Below are 20,132 nucleotides of genomic sequence, written 5' to 3'. Positions count from 1 at the left end.
AACTTGCCAGGTTTGCCTGGCTTGGGAATGATGGACAGTGGTGCTGTCTGGAATGGTCCAATAAGTATTTCCACCTTGGCCTGTGAGAGAGGGCCCAGGTATCTTCCAGAGTTGAACTCTCATTCAAGGATTGTAGCAAAAGCATCAGCATGTTCATCAATGGATGGACTATTAGGTGGAGTACATGTATATGTAATGGGGGGAATGCTGCTGGTGAAACCAAAACATAATGAGTGGGGTATGTGCGGATATGTAAGTATGAGACCGGATTTATTAAGTAAAAGATTCCATGTGTCAGCGTGATACAGTGTGAGCGCACTAAATTTTATCCATGCTTCCACAGCTGGAGCACTCGTGTACTTGGTCTTTGCTGGAACTGGTGCATCTGTTGGGATGCTGCCAGTTGTAGCAGAGCTGTAGACCTTGGGCATTGACGAGGCAGCCCTCTGTGTTCCTTTGACAGGAAGTGGGGGTTTGGTTGTCCCATAGGAGCTCACTCTTGCATTTGTGAACGTTGTGGGCCAATCGGCCGAGACAGAGGGCACAAGCGTGGAGGCCAGCTGGTGCTGCACCATTCTGAAAAGACTGCTTGTCTTGCGTGGTTCGTTTGGACTCTTGGTGAGTGCGCTGGCAGTTGGGAGATGAAGCACAAGGTGGTAGGTGCCCAGAAGGGTTGCACGATGGTGACCATGAGTGAGAGCGAGTTGGGCGGGTTGTGTTTTAGGATGGGTTGTGATGGGATGAGTTTTGGGACTCTCAGGACCGCTGGCTCAATGATAGAGCTAGCTGGAGCTGGGAGGCAGAAGGTGGATTCAAGTTTTGGAATCGGGAGCGAGTGAAAGGGAGGTCAGCAGCAGTGGGGAAGCATGTGAGGGAGCGATGAACAGGGAGCAGGAGGCGGTAGCATCAGAGAAAGCGTAAATGGAAGCAGAAGCATAAGTGGAAGCAGTAGTGGTAGATTTGAAGGGTTGTGAAAGAAACAAAAGGTGGTCAGTATTTGGCAGCATTGTTTGATGGGAGTTAAACGAACCTCTGTCAAGCTCTCAAGGCAGGTTCTGTTCCAAACCTCTTCAGCCAGGCCCTTTAGCAGTGTGGAGTTGAAGATACCAATGTCGAATGCATTGTAGAGGGTCGAAGTATCATGCCAGTCCCAGTGGACATGAGCAGTGTACAGGAGTAAGGCTGGTTCGCCGAACAGCTCAGAGCGTTGTGGGTGTGAAATGATATTCATGAAAAACATGGTGAGGGCATGTTGATGTTTCTCTGGCCAGTTTAGCTTGTTGATGTACAGCAAGAAGCTGTTCTTTGCCATGTCGAACTGTCTCCATTCAAGGCTGTGGTCTTGGATTGCTTTGTGGGAGGGTTTGAAAGTGGCAACTGCCTTTAAAGCTATGAAATCATCGACTTTGGTGAACCCGAAGGTGCCATCCACTGTCAACTTGGCTTTGTCGGCCATGTGTTTGCAGCCATCTGGGCTGAAGTACCAGAGTTCAATGTATTCAAAGGACTTAGAGCCCATTCAGCAACTGGTGTTTGAGCAAAAACTTTGCTAAACCAAACATCATTGATCGGCATGGTGTACCAAGATTCAAGCTGAGTCTGAAATTAGTCAGTGAGCGATAACAGTGTGATAACACATACAATGATAACTCGATGATATCCAATAGCTATATGGATGCATGTAACCTTGTTGATCTACAGTGACTTGTAGTTCCACTCGTCCGACCATTGGAATGGACTTGCCCCCCCCAACCTCACCATGCTGCACTTCGCCAGCACATTATTCGTTATGTTGCACTTATCCTCAGTATTCTACTTACCACTACAGTGCATATCTTCCTGGACAATACTCCTGACCCCGAACCATATCACACCTCAGCCCTAACAGGGCAAGAGTGGGTGATAGAACTCATTGTTGGCCACCCCAATCGCATTTGTTGTGAACTTGGCGTTAATCTTCATGTCTTTGAGAAATTGATACAAGACCTTCACACCCCTGGTCACGGCAACTTGCGTTATGTCTCACTCAAAGAACAACTATCTATATTCCTATATACCTGTGTGACAGGATTGACTGTCAGGCATGTCACTGAATTATTCCAGCATTCAAATGCTACAATTTCCAAGTGTGTATTTTGATTTAACGCTAGTATATTTCTGATACTAATCCTCTTGTAGATACTTCCACAAGATGTTAGACATACTTTCCTCCCATCCTTTTTACACAAAATATGACCACCTTCCCACTGCTGATGCACCGGTCTCGAGTGCAATTCGCGACAACCCCAAATGTTGGCCGTACTTCCATGATGCTATTGGAGCGATTGATGGGAGCCATATAAATGAATTTCCTCCCTCAGCCACTCGCCATTTATACTATAACCACAAATGTTTTGTATCGCAAAACTGCCTCTTTGCTTGTAACTTCGACCTCAAGTTTATCTTTGTGCTAACCGGATGGGAAGGGTTGGTGACAGATGCACGGCTCTGGGATGTAGCCTGACATGATGGCTTGAATATTCCGCCTGGAAAACACCTTCTTGGGGACCTCGGTTTCCCCTTGACCCGACAACTTTTAGTTCCTTACCATGGTGTTCAGTACCATATAGCTGAGTGGGGTTGTGCTAGCGTCAGGTAAGACTTTTATTCTTATGTGGTGTAGCTCATCTAATAACACCATTTTTAGACCTGTTAATAAAGAGGAATTATTTAACCTTCGTCACACATCTGCTTGTAATGTCATCGAGCGTATTTTTGGCGTCATGAAGCAGCACTTTTGCATTCTCCTGGTATCTCCAGAGTACAAGATAACTATCCAGGCTTGTATTCCCGTGGCATTATGTGCCCTTCACAACTATATACACATTCATGACCCACAAGAAGAGCCTCTCCCTCACAGGGCCATCTTCAATGATAACCCTACCCATCAGGGACTACCTGGTGAAGCTATCCTTGATGATGCTGATGTGGATGCAATTCTTGATGATGATCTAGATGTGAATGTGTTTTGCGATCACATGGCAACAGAGATGTGGAACGATTACCAGGACATACTATATGAACATGATTTAGTAGATGTAGCTCACTCGTTAGATTTTGATGAAGATCTGGAGGACATTGAGGACATCCATGAGTATTATGGGAGCAAGGACAACAACGAGGACGACATTTAGAGGCACAGTAATTTGTAGTGTACATAGGGCTACAAACAAAGATGCACTGCATATTGAAGAGTGACTACTATGTAACGTGATGTGAGAAACAAAGATGCGAGAAATGAACAAGTAAAAACGACAATTTAAAACACACCAAATTCCCTGGCGGCAGCCTGAACAAGAACAGATCGCAAGTAGCAGACATGCTTCTCAGGCTTGGCAGCCAAGTAGATGCTGCATATTGACGGGCTCCTTGCAAACACATTCATGAGGGTGATCTGCTCATTGTCTGAAATGCCATCCTCTTCCTGCATGAAGTTCATCGCCTGCAGCCTTTCATCTGACACCCGAGTTTCATCTGTGTTGGACGCTGACGTGTGAAGGCTTTCAGTGAGGCAGTTGATGGAACCTTGCAGGTTCATGAAGATGGCAGTGCTGGCAGCATCCTTTGCAGCCTTAGAACTTTTGCGACTATTGGTGACATGACTGCTACTGCGTGTCGACAACTTCAGCTTTTTGTCAGCATGGGGTGAATCTTCAGGTGATGTCATACTTTGAGTGGCACTGGCAGACAAGACCATGTTGGAATGTGAGCATTTACCAGTACTAGAGGGTGCGACAGAAGAGGGGGGAGGGGGCATGTTCATAGAATGTCTAGCAACTCCAGGTGTGGCGGACAGAAGGGCTGACACAATATGGTCCCATCCAGCTTGTGGCACAACAGCAGCTTCAAGCCCAGAGGTGCTATGACTCTCTGATGCCTGTACAGCCAACGATGAGGATCCACTGGCCTCAGCATTGGTAGGAGCGGCTTCTGATGCCTGCGTGGCCAAGGAGGCTGGGTTGTAGGCAGCTGCCCCTTGAGCAGTACTCCTGTTTGGGAGAATATCCATCATCTTCGGCCAAGGTCTCCATCTGTTATTTTTGAAAGGTTTCAACATCTAAAATAAGAGGTGAGTAGCAGACGGAAATGTTAACACAAGCATACCTTGTTTGAAGCGCTAGCATCAATGAACCGCTTCCACATGAGTTCCACCGCTTCCCCCTGAATATTAGCACCCTTGATATTATCCCAGTGACATCCAGATCGACTTGTGTGAAATCTCTTGATGGTGGCTAGGATTTGCTTCAGCTGTAGGCATATTGATAATAAGTTAGCAGTGTAGCTAGGGGATATGATACAGAGACATACGGATCGCCATTTCCCCTTGCACTGCGCCATGTCCTTTGCTGCGCCTTGCTTCTTCAGTTTCTCATTATGTTCCGTAATTTTCTTTGCTGCCTCAGTGAAAGTCTCATCTTTAAAAGTTGTCCCAGCCATCTTGAAAGTCTGCAATTGAAGAAACTCCAGGAGAACATCAACCTCCTCATCACTCCACTGGGCTTTGGGTTTCTTGCTTTCCTTCTCGGTCATCAAGAAGAGTTGGATCTGAGTACAGAGCATAATAGCAGCTACAGCTGAGATGATCTGCCTTTGCTGATAAGGACTGATTTGACTTTTTACTGGGCAGGGAGCCATCATAATCATTGGGAGTAATAGAGTGATTGAAACTCCATTACAAACGGCTTCTGTGCCGCTCACATGCAATCCCATACATAAACACAAATTTTGCTCAAACACTGGTTGCTGAATGGGCTCTTAAGCTTGTGGATGGTGTATTGGGATGGACAATGAGTGAGGGTATCACTGACGGACATCCCTATCTTGAAGTCATTGATTTTTGGCTTCTTCTTCTGCGCGTCTCAACATTCATTCTCGGCTTCCTGCTCCGCCAGAAGACATTCTTGGTTGATGTGTTCTTGTTCAATGCAGGTAGCTTCTGCAGCTAACCAGGGTCCTTCGTTTACCTGGAGAGTCCAGGCTGCAAGGCAAATGTCTCTATCTTGTCACCATCCTGTAGCAAGTTCATTTGTGGCTTTGTCGTGAGTCACCTGAGTGTTTCCGATGATGTGATTCCTTATTCCTTCGAAAGTTATGGATGTGAAGTTAGGTTCAATGTCTATAGCCAGGTCTGATGCAATGTGTGCCATGTTGAATAGATGAGGGATATATGTTAAAGGTTCTTAAGAGGGATGTGTAGTTTATGCAAAGGAAGGGTGTAGGAGATTCTTAAGGGAGAGAAAGAAAGAAAGAAAGAAAGAAAGAAAGAAAGAAAAGAAAAGAGCTCAGTGACGGACTCGTTGATAACTTTACTAGTGGATGAGCAGAAGCAAGAGCTGACAGCTTTTTCTGCTTGTCCAAAGACCAAACTCTAAGACTATGCTTGTGCTTCGCTTCATCATAGAGTGACAACTAAGGGCGCAGCACAAGAGCTGAAGCCAAGCCCTGACCCCTCCGCTTCTCTGTCCAAGTATGGTACCTAACAAGCATAGAACATACTGTTCTTCGTAATCAGCAGAAAGTATCAGAAGAATGGGAAACAGTCAGCGCATGATCTTGTCATGACAATTATGTGAATAACTGGACTTCAAGTATTGCACAACCAGTTCCAAGAGTTTTGAGAACACCTCATGCCATATGACACACTTGAGGTTTACAAACCCCAGCTTGCCATCTTTGTCTGTGTCTTCAGATACCTACAACTATAATGAGTCATGTCAGAAGATTCAACCAGAGTGTTGACATATGGTGGGCAACCACTTGACAACACAGCTGCTGCCAATGCCCTCACCATGCCATATGCTAACCGGCAAATTCACATAATGGACCACGACAGGATATCCCTTTACTGTACCATGGGACGACAGTCTTGTCTCGTCCGCATACAGGATGAAGCAGAATGGAGCAGCTTTAAGACCATTGGGAAGGTGAAACTGATTTGTTTATGCTGAGTGAAAGTAGATAATGATATTAAACAAATGTCACATGCCTGGACATCTGTTAAGGTTGTGCTCAAGGGAAAGACTACTCAAAGGGCTTCAGCTTCAGCTCATGCACTGCACCCCTTACCTGAGTACGTGCCCTTAATTTACGAGGGGCAGAGGGGAAGTCCGACGGAAGTCCGGGGAGTTCCAGAGGACAGACGTCGGTGGAGTTCAGCGGAACTCCAGAAGACTATGTGGGGATGGAGCAAGGCTACTATGGACAAGTCCGAAGTAGAAACAGAACAGAGGTTGGACTACCCTAGGGTAGAGCCGGAGAATTAGTCCTAAGGTTTTACCCCTAAGACTCGGAGGTGGACAAGAGATGAGACTCAAGTCCGGAGATTGCAGGAATGAGCAGAACTAAGATGATATTCAAACTGAGGAGTTCTGGAGTATTACAGGAGCTTATATACTGTAGGTAACATGTAGGTAGATCAGTCAGCAAAGTAGGGGCTATGTACGAAGCATGTGGAAAGTCTATTGGTAAGTGTAACAGATCAAAGCAGTGAAGTTGGAAATGAAGTAAGAATGGATGGATCAGTAAGCATAGCGGAAAAGGACATAACCGGTAACCGGAACAGTAACTATTCTAAAAGGAGATAGGGGTGAGTATGGAGATGAAGGCGGAGCGCTGGGCGAAATAACAGGATGGAGAACCGGACTTTAGTGGAGAAGTTCCGGAGTTCTGGATCCAGAGGTATGGGATTTGACAACATCCCACCATTGATCACCTGTCCATGCCTCATTGTAAAAGCATTCAAACTCCCTGCCATTTTGCTTGAAAACATGTTGTGCATCCCAGATAAAATGTGGATTGAGTAGTGAATTGGCTAGTAAATCAAGGGCCCAGTCCCAGAGAGGCAGCATGTGGGTCTCATACACTTGTTGTTCTTTTTTATAAGGAACCATGATGTTGTGTTTTATAAACTATTTCACAAATATATCATACAAAATGTCAGATTTATTAGTAACATACCAGTGTCACTTGAGCAGTTGCATGTTCCCAAGCTTTGTGCAGATCATTATTGTTTGTAATAGTAATTCAGCTCCCCCTCTCAATATATGACTGTTGAGAGCAAGGAAGCCTATCAATCTGTGACTTATTGAGTGCGGCATTTAGTACAATCTCAGCAAACTCAAAGTCACCACAGGAACTGAAAGGGCACCAGGCCTCTTCATTCCATGGGAAGCTCTTCTTCAGGATGTGTTGATGCCAAACTCCTGAAAGGTTTGAAGGAGCGGTTCACAGTCAGTGGAAGGATGGTACTCCATTTTGAATTTAATGTGCCATTAAAGAGGAATTGTGGGTTGTGGTTCAACTTGCTGGCTGTTGGCTATACAAAAGAATCAGTCAGCAATATGGATAAGTATGGTACACGCTTACCTGGGCTGTTGGCACCCTTGAAGTTCCTGTCATAGTTCCCATCATAGGCTTTGAAATTGCCTGTGTCCAGGTTATCTGCTGGCAGCACAGGGTCAGCTAGTGATGGTTGGTGTTTGAGGTGCACACAGAAGAAGGGCATGTGAGACATACCTAGAGGATCATGATCTCCAATTGTTGGGGGAGCATTCTGAATCACAGTGACCAATCACAATGGGCCAGCTGCTAATAGGAGGAATTGTTATGCCTACGTCAATGTGAGCCTGCTGCTGAGCTAGACACCTCAATAATTGTCAAGGAAATCCACCAAGAGCAGATAGCAGAAGACTTACCTTTCCTTTGATCTTGTCATATTGAATGATGAACACTGCTTGTTCTGCCTCAGTGTCCTTACACTTCTTACAGCTCACTTCATGTTTCTTGAAGCCTTGTGTCTTGAATTTCTTGCTACAATGTGAGCATGAAAGCTGCTCAATCAGAGTTTCTTCTGAGAAATTGTATTTGGTTTTTTTTTTGGACAAGCAAGTCTATTATGTAGCAACTGACACTGTCTAGCCCTACATAACACTTATATTGGCATCAGTGGGATACTGGTCTGAGGGAAAATGCTCTTATGCACACTCTGAGATTGATGTCAGAGTAGTGTGGGACTCTGTACTTCCTGGTGACCCCAGTCTGCAGGGACCTGGGAAGCTTGATACCCACTGAAACCTCAAGGGAGGTGACCCAATTCTTCGGAGAAGGGAATGTGTGTGTGATTACTTTAGACCAAGTTCATTCTACTGTTCATGTTTGTTTTTCAAATTGTTTAGTTTGCATACTATTACTCAGTCTGTATTGAGTCTTTGGTTTATATTTCGTTGCTAGCACTTGGTGATGGAGTTTTCTGAGAGTGATAGGCCTCCTATGGTGCTTTCACATCTAGTGACCCAGATAAGGTGCACTGATTCCAATATCAGAATCCTCAGGAGGCGCAATGTGCCTTGTTTGTTTTGTGCTAACTTTCTGTCGTTAGGGTCATTTTCATTCCTTGTGTGGGGTATTTCTAGTGCCCCATATCCTAGGATGGTGCCAAGTGATATCACAGGCATAGACTTGCCCATAGGTAGCAAGTCCTCTGTTGGTTGCTCTTTAGCAACTGACACTAGACAATAGATATAGTACACTCATTAGTTTGCACAATACAATAGCAACTGACACTGGACTATAGTCCTATTCACTCTCATTAGCTCACTTGTGGCTTGGTTCTTTCAGTTATTCTAACACCTTGTAGGTGGGTCATCATTCCATCGATTACATACAGTTGCGGACAACCAAACACCACCAATTTGGTAGCTGTCCAGTGTGAATTTTTGGTGCCAAACCAAGGCCAGATCTGAATTCAGGGAGTGAAAATATGTCTAAAAACAATGGTCTGAAGTTTTTCCCATGAGGTTTTTGGCCCACCAAATTTTTGGACAGTTTGAAAGACATTGTGTACCCCTTTGGGGTGTCTGAGACACCATTTTCGGGGCCCTATATCACCAAGATCAAAAAATCATTCTAATTTAGCTATGTAGACTTTATTGGGTATGATTTTGCCCATTCGCGGCCCAACTGACAGAGGTTCAGGAGTATTTGAGGGACCATTCCAGGGATAATTACCTCAACACTTACCATTTTAAACGTTAGAACGGCTCAATATTTTTGTAATATTTCAATGGAATCACACACAGGACATCGAAAGGAAGCGATTGCCATATTTTTCGAGATTTTAGTGATTTATTTATGGTACCGCCAAAAATTTGCCCTAAAAATCCTCAAATGAGAGTTTTTGGACAATATTCTTGTGCAAATGCATTGCACTTGGTCCTCAATAAACATATTCTGCACCAAAAATGGGTTTCCAGTTATTTGTGGCACCAGGAAAAATCAGTCTTTGGCATCGTCCAAATTTGCTGACTTTGCCTGTCCACAACTGTACATATCTTGAGTCTGTGATGAATAATATTAGTGTGAAGGGGCTGATTGACTGTAGGCCAGCCAGGATCACAGTGATCTCGCTAATTTGATTTGATTGTGATTTTCCTGGTACTTGGATTGCTTTATTGTTTAGGTCATTTTGTCTGAACCATATGCTGCTCCTACAACATGCATCTTCTTTTCCATTGTTTTGGCAGGACCTGTTGGTGAATATCTGTTATTTGTGGTGATTGAGCACCTTATGGTGTGAGTTTTTTTGTTATGATGTTGATCACTCTATTGGACTCTGACTTCACCTGGGTGTCACCACCTATATTACTAATTAGTAATAGTACCATGTACCTGTTTCCATTACTAATTCATAAGGAATAGCTATGAACCCCCCTACCAGCAGTATTCTCAGCACATCAGCAGTGACTTGGGCAAGCTGAACAGCCTGCCCAAAATAGAATAAGTCCAACGTTGTCGTCACTCATCGGGAATTAATGCCAGCGGCCAAATTAGGCTTTCGGCACTGTCCACATTCCCACTCCATCATCACCAAACGTTATCTCACACCTTGCTCATCGTTTCCAATGATGAGCAAGCTATTTCGCCTCTCCTGCCATCGTTTTTTATCGGATCTTTGTCGGACCTTGTGCAGTAGACTTGGATAGAGATTCTGCGCCTATGCTTGTTGTTATCCCCGCTGTAGGACCACTCCTCGCTGTGCTCTTCAACATCAACAGTGAGTCCAATGTTTTTTCCTCTACCGCCATAGTTTCTCACCGGATCCTTGTCACATCCTGTGCAGTGGACAGGCATAGACACTCCTCACCTATCCTCATTGTTCTCACTGTTGTAGGACCAGTTCTCACTGCACTGCTCGACATCAACGGTGAGCTCAATGTTTTCGCTCTCCTGCCATTGTTTCTTACCGGATCCTTGTCACATCCTGTGCAGTGGACAGGCATAGACACTCCTCACCTATCCTTATCAGTTCTCGCCATTGTAGGACCAGCCCCCACTGCACCGCTCGATACCAACGGCGAGCTCAATGTTTTCAGCTCTCCCGCCATTGTTTCTCACCAGACCCTTATCGCATCTTGCGCATTGAACAGGGCATGTCATTTTCCAGCTATCTACGTTGTTCTCCTCACAGTAGGATTATCAACTACACACTCCCAACGCTCTCGCTTGCATCTCTTTAACTCCATTCATGTCACATGTGTTCTCCTGCTCGTTTTCCTGCTCATTGTCCTGCTCGTTGTCCTGCCCTTCATCTTCTGAGTCTGTGTCACAGACTGTTTGGGCACTCTTGGCACTGTTAATAGCATGTGGTTGTCTGGCTTTGCGGGGTTTGTAGATTTTTTCACCATTTGCTTGACGCTTGTGGTTGTTGCTGATGCGGTCTGACAACTCCTCATCAGTCAACACATCCCAGCGGCATTTGTTAGTGACTGATGCATCGAGCAGGATGATTAAACACTCTCGACAGCCAATTTTCCCAGGGTTGCAAATGTTCTTCTCATAAGTCCATCCGTTGATCAGTGACCGCATAAACCTCTATGATTTTCTTCTCATAGTTGTCAGTAGTTCATTAGCACCTTCCTTGATGTTAACTGGTGCTTTTGCAAGATGTTATCTGTATGACATATTAAGCTAATAGAAAGATACTATCATTGGTACGTACCCAACCCATCTTGAATGTTTTTTTCGGCACAAACTGACTAATTGCGACAACGGCAACCTGTTTGTGGCAGGTGCTGATGACTCTGAAAGTGTGATATCCATTCCTTGGCTCAGAAACAGAGACGATGCTGAATCAAGCTGCACTTACCGAAATCTCTGAATGCCCAAGACTCAAACTTGAGTGTGAGATGCTTGGGTTCAAAATGCAGTACATCTTTGATAAAGGACTTGGCCTTAGCGGTGATGAATATTTTCACTTCATGGTAATGTTCTAAATCTCCCCAAACAGCAATGTAGAAGCCTTCAACCAAGGTATGCGCATGTATCGCTAACCACTGCATGACACTCAACCATGTTGAACACAGTGACATTGTAAGTAGACTGACCTCTTTTTCCATGGTACTGAAGGTTGAGTTTACGTCCTTTATCAGTGCTTTTGGATTCGAACAAACAATGTTAACCCGCATTGCACGCAACTTGTCGATACCGAGCCTCAGTTTTTTTTTTCAGCCTCTGGCAAACGGCTATATTCAAGCCGAAGCTTGGTATGGTTTGCAGCAATGAATGCTGGGAGTCTGTACCATTCCCCAGGCCCACGAGCTGGAGAAGCAAATACATAGGTAATTGATACCTCGTGAGGTGTGGTACGTACTCTCATTGGCTTCATTGAGTTTTATGCTCACAAGAGCATTCCAGGAACTGGCCTTGCGCCATTGTCGAGTCAGATGACCTCCATTCAGTTGGGCTCGTGTCCATTTCAAAGACCTTTCGATAGTGAGATAGGTATGTTTGTTCTTTCTTTGTGTTATGGAATACTGACCTCCCATAGTCTTGAGATATGCCCTGTACTTCCTCCTGGTACGCGTCTCGCGCAGTCTCAATGGCATTTGTAAGATTGGCGAGCTTCTGACGCTGTTCTGCTTTCTGTGTGCTAGTGAGCTTTGCGCGTGTACATTTCTGAGTCCTGAGGACTGCCATGGTTTTTTCTATGTAGGAGGGGGGACTTGCTATCAATGGACAACTAAAACTTTTGCACTTATGAATTAATCAGAATATTTACGACCCTAAAATTACACTAGAAGATTTTAGTGGTTGACAGGATAATATAAAGTTATGGACACGTCAAATAACTGAGCTAACCCAAGCCCAGCTGCAATCAAAAATTTTAAGTTCCTATTAGTTTTGCACTTCGTCAATATGCACGAGGTGTCTGACACCATCAATAGTCACAAAGGACCTGCCTTGTACCCCTGCAATTTCTTGCAATACAGGTGTACCAGGTTCAGCATGGTACGGAGGAGGTGCACCATCAAATACTAGAAGTTATTGTGACTCAGATATCACAACATGACAGTAGGGCAACTGTAAAACATACCATCATTCATTTGAGTATTAGTGTGTGTCCCAGTATGAAGATCGAACATTGACACATCCTGAGGCAACCATGACACTGAGATCGCGCGTGCATCGGCACCTCCATTGCGGCACCTGTTGTCTTGTTTGGAATCCTGCTTGATGGAGATGAAGTGTTAAACAAAGTTATAAGGTCCAGTGGAATTTCTCACCTCTTCTGGTATTGACGAAGCAGTTTCCGTTTCTGTCTCTGATTCAACAATAACAATTGGCAAGCGCACTGAGGGACCTGGTCCTTGCCGATGATGAGGCACTGAGGAAGCTTGTGCAGGCCAATGAACAAGTGCTGATGGAAGTGGTGCTGGCTGAAAATGAGGCACTGAGGGAAGTGGCGCTGGCCGAAGACGAGGCACTGAGGGAAGTGACACTGGCAAACTTGGCAAACTTGGCAAACTTTGGATATCGAAATGGACTCGCTGGCGGGACCAGTCATGGTTACAGGACTGACTATGTCGCTTTGAGTGATTAGTGTCGAGAGAAGGGGCTGGCATGTGTAGCCAGTGTGGAACGACTGTGTGCTCTGAGTGTATGAATGGGCTGGTTAGGGCGTTGCTGATGTTGATCAGCATGATGGTTGCAGGAGGGAGTGGTAGGTACTGTCCTGGCACGACGGGTAGTGCTGCCGGTGTGTGATGGGCGTGCTGGTAACTCGATGCACAGCTACCGCGCTGGAACATGTTATTTTCCTCTAGCACGATTTCTGAGTCAATAACAGTTGCAATGAATGTTAAAACCACTCACCAACAACCCAGCCGCCAGTCTCTTGATTCAAATGAGGTAAAGTTGGGCTATTCCAGCCGCAGCTCAAAATTTTATTGTATGCTGTGACTGCTATTTGCTGGGTGAAAACTTCTTTGATAAGGCCAATCGCATTCTCAGTCTCAGCACCCAGGAGCCTCCCTTCATGTAGGTTCCTCGACCTTGACAATTTTAGGGCGATGGAGGGCCGGTGAAAAGTTCTTGACTGATGATCCCAGTGTGAGAGCGAGATTTGCGCCTCTATTTTGAGGGAGAATGACATCTAGAAAGAAAAGAATGAAGTGTTTTAGTTGGTGGAACATCAGGCAGTATTAATGAATACAGAACTCACAGTATCATCTTCTATAGCCTGCAAGATCAAGCCAATGAAGATCGGGCAACACTGAACAGTCGATAACGTCAAAGGTAGTAGCATGCGACATTGAAGAGAGATAAGGAGCAATGAGCTTGGATTGAAAACAGTAACCGAACGATGATAGCAGACTAATGAAATTGGCGCCTTAATGTAAATGATTAGTACAAGTCTGAAGTCATGCAACTGAGAAATCATACCGGAACACAAAGCACATAGACATCGAGGTCGGATGAGCAGCTGTGGCATGGTTGATGGAATTAGATATACAGATGCTTCAAAGTACTGCAATAGCTTTGAATGCATGGAAAACCGATTGTGTAGTATCAGCATGGTATAGTACCAGATTTGAAATTACCATGATCAATTGATTGAACTAGATTGAACATCCACCTGGCACCAAGTCCGAAGTCACTCACCAAAACTTGGAAGGTAAGTTATCTTCATTAAGAGCAACACCGAGTCACTCACAAAACCTTGGAAGGTAAGATTAAGAGTGACACAGAGTCACTCACAAAATCTCGCAAGGTAGGTTATCTTCATTACTAAGAGCAACACCAAGTCACTCACAAAAACTTGGAAGGTAATTATCTTTATCAAGAGTGACACCAAGTCACTCACAAAAACTTGGAAGGTAGTTTCTATTTATATATTCAGTCTCGAAATATATTCTAGATAATACAGGATTGTAAGCAGTCAACTTCATCACATAGATCATCATCCTTGTCAGCCTCAATGCTCCTTGCTCCCCTCAGATCTGCCATCATTTCAGCCGCATCCCCTTCAACAATCCTCTCCTTTTCCACCCATCTCAACCCTGAGTAACCAGGTAGTTCATAGATAGTGTCAATTCTACCACGATGCACATCATTGACCCGCTTGCGTTCTTTGTACGCACAGTGGATTTCATGTGAGAGTGCCGGGTCTGACTCCAGCAATGATTTGAAGGTAGACTGTAGGTGGGCATCTTCATCGTCAACCCAAGCAGCAAGTTGCCCCACCTCAATGTTGAGTCGCTGAATCTCTTCACGAGCACGTAAAATCTTGAAATAATTATTAGCAACCTCATGATTTACTTTTGAAGCTCAAGGCTTCTCGAGTAAATGATGGCGCGAGTGCTTCAAAAGGTCGAATTCACCCAGCCAAGCATAAGATGCAATATCGCTCAATTCCAGCATTTCACGCGGTGGTGTCTGCACAGGGGCAAGTCGGTTGTACCTTTCAAGCACTGTGCAGATAGCTGCTGACCGGCGACTGATAGCACTTGAAATGTGCTGGCGAAGTTTGTAACCTCCATAGTTTTGTTAGAACAGCATCAGGTGAATCAAAACAATGCATACCGGTACCTGCAATATTGGCCTTAGCCAACTCAAAGAGCCTTTGGACAACAAGGCCCTGCAATTGCTCAATTACCCGAATAAACTGTCAGTTAGTAAGATAGGCTAGGGCTTCCTTGTATTTTGGATCATCTGGCTGCCATCGTTCCATAATTGCCATGCGACGCTCAAGATCATCAACAGCGTTCATTTCAACAAGTAGCTTGCGATAAGCTGCATTCCATTCTGCCTCTCGAGCTCTGGCAAACACTTGTTGGTCCTTTTGTAGACCATGAGAAGGTGTGAAGTCCGCTGGCTTATACGTTAAAAATTGAACTGTTGTGATGCTACCATATGCAGCCCTGAAAAGAGGCACTTCAATACAAATTAAATTCTATCACACGTTACTCACTGGGCTCTCGTCAGCGATTCCAACGCCTCTACGTAAGCCATAGCCTCGATGTCTTCATCAGATTCTTCTGCCACGTTCTCCAAAAATTCTAGTTCTTCCGTGTTCCAGCGCTCAAAGTCAGCATCTGTAATCTTCAGCGCCAACTTGAGCTCTTCAACAGCGGGAGTAAGATCATCGATGATCGCAAGTGCTTGTTTATAATTATTGTACAAGAATTTACCTAAATTCAGTCAATCTCACTTCCTGAATATCGAGAACTTGAAATACCTTACTTAGCTCAAGATATCTATCAGCATCCCACTGCCAAAAATGCAGATCAATGAACTGGAGCCAATGAAAGTAAGAGGCATGGCGGATAACTGGAGCAACAGCGTTCGATCCTGAGAAGACACGCTCACACGTCTCAAGGTCCTTGAGACCAAGACCACTTCGGTACAGAGGGTGGAACCGAAGTTGACATCAGTGATTGTGAGCGTGGCCGTGAAATGAATTGACAACAAACTGATGTTGATGGGAGCATGCCTTAGCAGAGATTGAGCTAGCATTCACGGTTGCCTGATAGGAACAACCAATATCATATCCTGTTGCTCCATTTGGCCCATAAACGTCAAGAATCCTATTTGTTGTTGCAAGAGTGTATTTTGCACTGGAAAGAAATTAGACATCAAATTGTGAATAAAAGGCAGGGACTTACAGCTCCCCACTCCGCCGCACCTCAACAATGGTCTGGACCATACCGTGGCGACACACTTACGAATATGCCGGTTTGCTCGAAGACTTTAATGGTGTTGTCGGTAATCATATTTGCTGTCTTCCAATTATCGGTGCAAATGGACTCTGTAGCATCAGCCGGAGTAGGGTTTTCTGTGACTCTTCGGGTCCCTGGGCGGAGTCGAACATCATCCTTGAATCCATCAACTTTGGAAGCAGGAATCAAATATGACGATCTAAAGATGCGCTTGTCTGCATGCCCAGAACCATCAACCCGTTTGAGTGAGTTGTTACTGTCAATACTGTCCATCCTCCCAGGAAGTAGAATCAACTTGTTCTCTTGCTGTAGTCCATTTAATTATCTCCTACAATGCAACAATACACTATGTACCTTATAATCACACGCAGGGCACGCATGGAGCATGCACCAGTCAGGACTGTCTCGTTTCAATGCTATGTTCACCTTTTCTTGAACTTGCCGTAAAATGTCGAGATACACATCAAACACAATTGCAAATTGATCGCACAGAGATTGAAAGTAGGAGCGCTAAATCATAAAATCAGAATCACAATAAATTAAGGTACAAAACGAAATTACGTGCATTGTGAAGTGCACATGAAGCTTCCAGCGCAGGTAAGCAGCAACGAGATCTGGCATCTGCCTACTCCATGCAGCATGAAGTTCTCAGTTACGGCGCAGTCGACTGCGAGGCACCTGACATCGACGATGTTTGCCTTGAAAACTGCATGATCCATTAATTGTGATACCCCAATATTTTCAGAACTCACCAATTGATGACTTATGCACACGCAGCGCCAACCACAGGGCCCTCACATCCACCTACTGGGTGGCCTTCTGAATCCCCTTCATCTCCTTCCTCCTCATGCTCGTCCTCTGCCTCCATGTTGTCCTGGTCGCTATTGATGTCGAAATCTCCAAAATAGTGAGTGTCTGGATTTGTGATACCTGCTTCAAGTGTGGCCTCGGCAAGAAGTTGACGTGCAGTAGCATCAACCGCTATTTTTCGGTAAAATCAGTTTGATTTGAGACAGTACAACAACTTGCTCACCAATTCGACTCTGAACCTGCTCCCTCTCGTAAATGATGTGATCCGCTCATAACTTCGTAAGATTGGAGCACAAGGTCCTGAGATCACCGGTAGCTTGTACAACAGATTCCTTGACATGGCAAATAGTCAACAGTTTAGTGCACTTGCGACCCATGTTGATTGCTGGTCGTGAGAACGAGTAAACACTCACATTAACATTGTCCCAGAGAACCCCCTAAGGACCTCTGGCACCACTCTACCATGTCAACATCACATTAGAATATATCACACAGAACATGGTATTAACACTGTACATACCTGCGGATGATAGCATGAACATAAGATACCTCATATGTAGCATAAAAATGAAAAGTATTGCTTACTATTGCCAATGGGAGCATTTGTAGTGCAATGCACAGGTCAACACCAAGCAGAACGATGAGGAGTGGTCCTACAACGGCGAGAACGATAAGGACAGGTGAGGAGTGTCTATGCCTGTCCACTGCACAGGATGTGACAAGGATCCGGTGAGAAATAATGGCGGTAGAGGAAAAAACATTGGACTCACTGTTGATGTTGAAGAGCACAGCGAGGATTGGTCCTACAGCGGGGATAACAACAAGCATAGGCGCAGAATCTCTATCCAAGTCTACTGCACAAGGTCCGACAAAGATCCAATAAAAAATGATGGCAGGAGAGGCGAAATAGCTTGCTCATTGTTGGAAATGATGAGCAAGGTGTGAGATAATGTTTGGTGATGGTGGAGTGGGAATGTGGACAGTGCAGAAAGCCTAATTTGGCTGCCGGCATTAATTCCTGACGAGTGACAACAATGTTGGACTTATTCTATTTTGGGCAGGCTGTTCAGCTCACCCAAGTCACTGCTGATGTGCTGAGAATACTGCTGGTAGGGGGGTTCATAGCTATTCCTTATGAATTAGTAACGGAAACAGGTACACGGTACTATTACTAATTAGTAATATAGGTGGTGACACCCAGGTGCTGACTTAGCATGTGATGTGAATTCCTTACTTACTTAGGCAGTGTTTACACTTGTTTACATAGACTCTCCCATAGGTAGCACATCCTGTGTTGGTTGCTCTTCAGCAACTGATACTGGACTATAGTCCTGTTTACTCTCATTAGCTCACTTTTGGCTTGGTTCTCTCAGTTATTCTAACAATATCTGTATAGGTTGTTCATTAGTGATGTTTTGAGTGTTGGGGCGCTGGAGTTGCGGTGCTGGTGTTTGTGTAAGTCTGTCTTTGTTGGTGAATATTCTAAAGCATTCTATGATGTCAGTTTTCGCAGTTATCTTGGGGCTGAAGATTATTTCACCCCTTCTACTTGCTCTTGCATTTATGTTCTTTTCTTTGCAGTGGTGGGTTCAGGTTAGGTTGTTGTTTCTAATTGTTGTTGTGGGATTAAACTTAGGGAGCAGTTTTTGAAGTATTTCTTTTGCAATGGAGAGGCATCTGTGTGGGTTGTTGTAGCCATCATTCCTATGGCTTTTGCAGGGGTCACACATGCAGTTGCTTCTTGGTTGATGGGATGGGTTAGAGCTGGGTCTATCGCTGAAAGGACTGCTTGGACAAAGTCCAAAGCAGAATGGAAACAAGGAGGGCAGATTTACAAGAGCACTAAGCTCAAGTTCAAAGGGCGGGGAAGGCATGGGAAGTCCAACAGATGGAGAAGGCAGCTGACCTAGGGAGTCAATCCCCTAGGCTGGCAAACAGGAGTTAACAAGGATAATGCCCAAGTCCAGAGACAGAAGAGCAATGCTTAGAAAAGGTAATATTCCAACTGAGTATTCTACAGACAAAGTACCTACATTGATATAGTCTAAGTAAGGAGCATAGCATAGCAGGAGGCTATGTGCTGAGTGTACAGAATTACTAGAAGGATGACTCATACATACAAGAGGAGGCTTGGAGAACAATATGTTAGAATAACTGTGAGGACCAAGCCACAAGTGAGCTAATGAGAGTGAACAGGACTATAGTCCAGTGTCAGTTGCTAAAGAGCAACCAACACAGGACTTGCTACCTATGGGCAAGTCTATGTAAACAAGTGTAAACACTACCTAAGTAAGTAAGGAATTCACATCACATGCTAAGTCAGAGTCCAATAGACACATCAGGGTTATCAATATTTAGGAGAGGTTTTTATGTGGTACTAAATGAAAAGAAAATATTTAAAATTTAAACTAACATAAAGAGGGACATGTAACTTTAAATTTTGGCGGTGTTTTGTGTGTAATCCAAAATATCAAGTTTCTGCAGCCATATTCCCACCGACTACATGTCAACGATAATTAGAAATATAATCATATTTGATGTGTATGCTTAAATTTGAAGTTTAATTTTCGCATAACATGGTGGACAAAACTAGTAGTTTGGGATACGACCATTTGATTGCTAATATTTCAAGTTGTGTGCGCCATATAGACGTCTCTGGAAATTGAAAGTTTATACCCGTGACAAAATGTGATGACTAAACTTCAATCTTTGTCCACAGATTAAATAAATCACCTGCCCATCGCCCACCAATCGCCTGCCCAAGGCAGCCCAACTATAGACCCAGTATTGCCTGTATTCAAAAACAGCCCGCTTAAAGAGATGGGCAAAAGTAGGATTGTCCAAACAGCTCAATATTACCTCCTGGCTGATGCAGTTTTAGCTGAAAGCCCTCAGTGTGGTAGTAAAGGCTGATGGTGCTGAATGCCAGACAAGCAAAAAACCTGTGCATGTAGACCGTATCATTGAATGGAACAAGTGGATACTTCTGTAAGTTGTCCTTGATCCCATCTTGCCTGCAGGGATTGAGATGGACTTTAGGCCATGCAAACCATCTTCTCTAGTTCAGGTCAGCGTGTATGCCTGGATCCGATATTCTGTCACGAAGAAGTCCTCCGCACATTCAAGATATCCGTTGGACAATTACTGGATCACACTTTGAACGGGCCTCTGATCTCTGCACCATGAATCATCCCTGCCACCCTGTAGCACTATTCAATCTAGCTGTGGCAAAGTTTGTTAGTTGCCAAGTTAATGGAACATACTGTTAGTTGTGGTGATTGAGCACCT

At 44.5% G+C, this 20,132-nt stretch overlaps 4 protein-coding genes across 4 annotated transcripts; all 4 read right to left on the bottom strand.

Annotated features, from left to right (window-relative positions):
• Positions 1–847: 847 nt before the first annotated feature.
• On the bottom strand, positions 848–1,519 carry EDB91DRAFT_1056259 (uncharacterized protein; the record flags this gene model as incomplete). The annotated part of the gene is made up of 1 exon (XM_041313992.1): positions 848–1,519. The coding sequence occupies one exon, from the start codon at positions 1,517–1,519 to the stop codon at positions 848–850; it is 672 nt and encodes a 223-aa protein (XP_041175191.1).
• Positions 1,520–7,195: 5,676 nt separating this feature from the next.
• EDB91DRAFT_1083657 (uncharacterized protein) lies at positions 7,196–9,060 on the bottom strand (the record flags this gene model as incomplete). Its single annotated transcript, XM_041315658.1, has 8 exons — positions 7,196–7,347; positions 7,405–7,500; positions 7,555–7,591; positions 7,734–7,844; positions 8,023–8,133; positions 8,703–8,801; positions 8,848–8,916; positions 9,058–9,060. The coding sequence occupies 8 exons, from the start codon at positions 9,058–9,060 to the stop codon at positions 7,196–7,198; spliced, it is 678 nt and encodes a 225-aa protein (XP_041175190.1).
• Positions 9,061–9,685: 625 nt separating this feature from the next.
• Positions 9,686–12,012, bottom strand: EDB91DRAFT_1083656 (uncharacterized protein; the record flags this gene model as incomplete). The annotated part of the gene is made up of 11 exons (XM_041315657.1): positions 9,686–9,799; positions 9,922–10,148; positions 10,200–10,275; positions 10,525–10,908; positions 10,950–10,987; positions 11,036–11,068; positions 11,183–11,369; positions 11,421–11,436; positions 11,616–11,634; positions 11,687–11,799; positions 11,855–12,012. 11 exons carry the CDS (start codon positions 12,010–12,012, stop codon positions 9,686–9,688), a joined length of 1,365 nt encoding a protein of 454 aa, XP_041175189.1.
• A 3,270-nt stretch (positions 12,013–15,282) lies between these two features.
• EDB91DRAFT_1238200 (uncharacterized protein) lies at positions 15,283–16,021 on the bottom strand (the record flags this gene model as incomplete). The annotated part of the gene is made up of 4 exons (XM_041321684.1): positions 15,283–15,506; positions 15,559–15,713; positions 15,789–15,932; positions 15,981–16,021. 4 exons carry the CDS (start codon positions 16,019–16,021, stop codon positions 15,283–15,285), a joined length of 564 nt encoding a protein of 187 aa, XP_041175188.1.
• Positions 16,022–20,132: the final 4,111 nt, after the last annotated feature.

Source organism: Suillus paluster, assembly GCF_016628075.1.
Source record: "Suillus paluster strain FC165 chromosome Unknown EDB91scaffold_43, whole genome shotgun sequence".
In the NCBI taxonomy this organism is placed as follows: Eukaryota; Fungi; Basidiomycota; class Agaricomycetes; order Boletales; family Suillaceae; genus Suillus; species Suillus paluster.
Note: the sequence above shows the minus strand (reverse complement) of the source record. Positions and strands in the feature narration are given on the sequence as shown.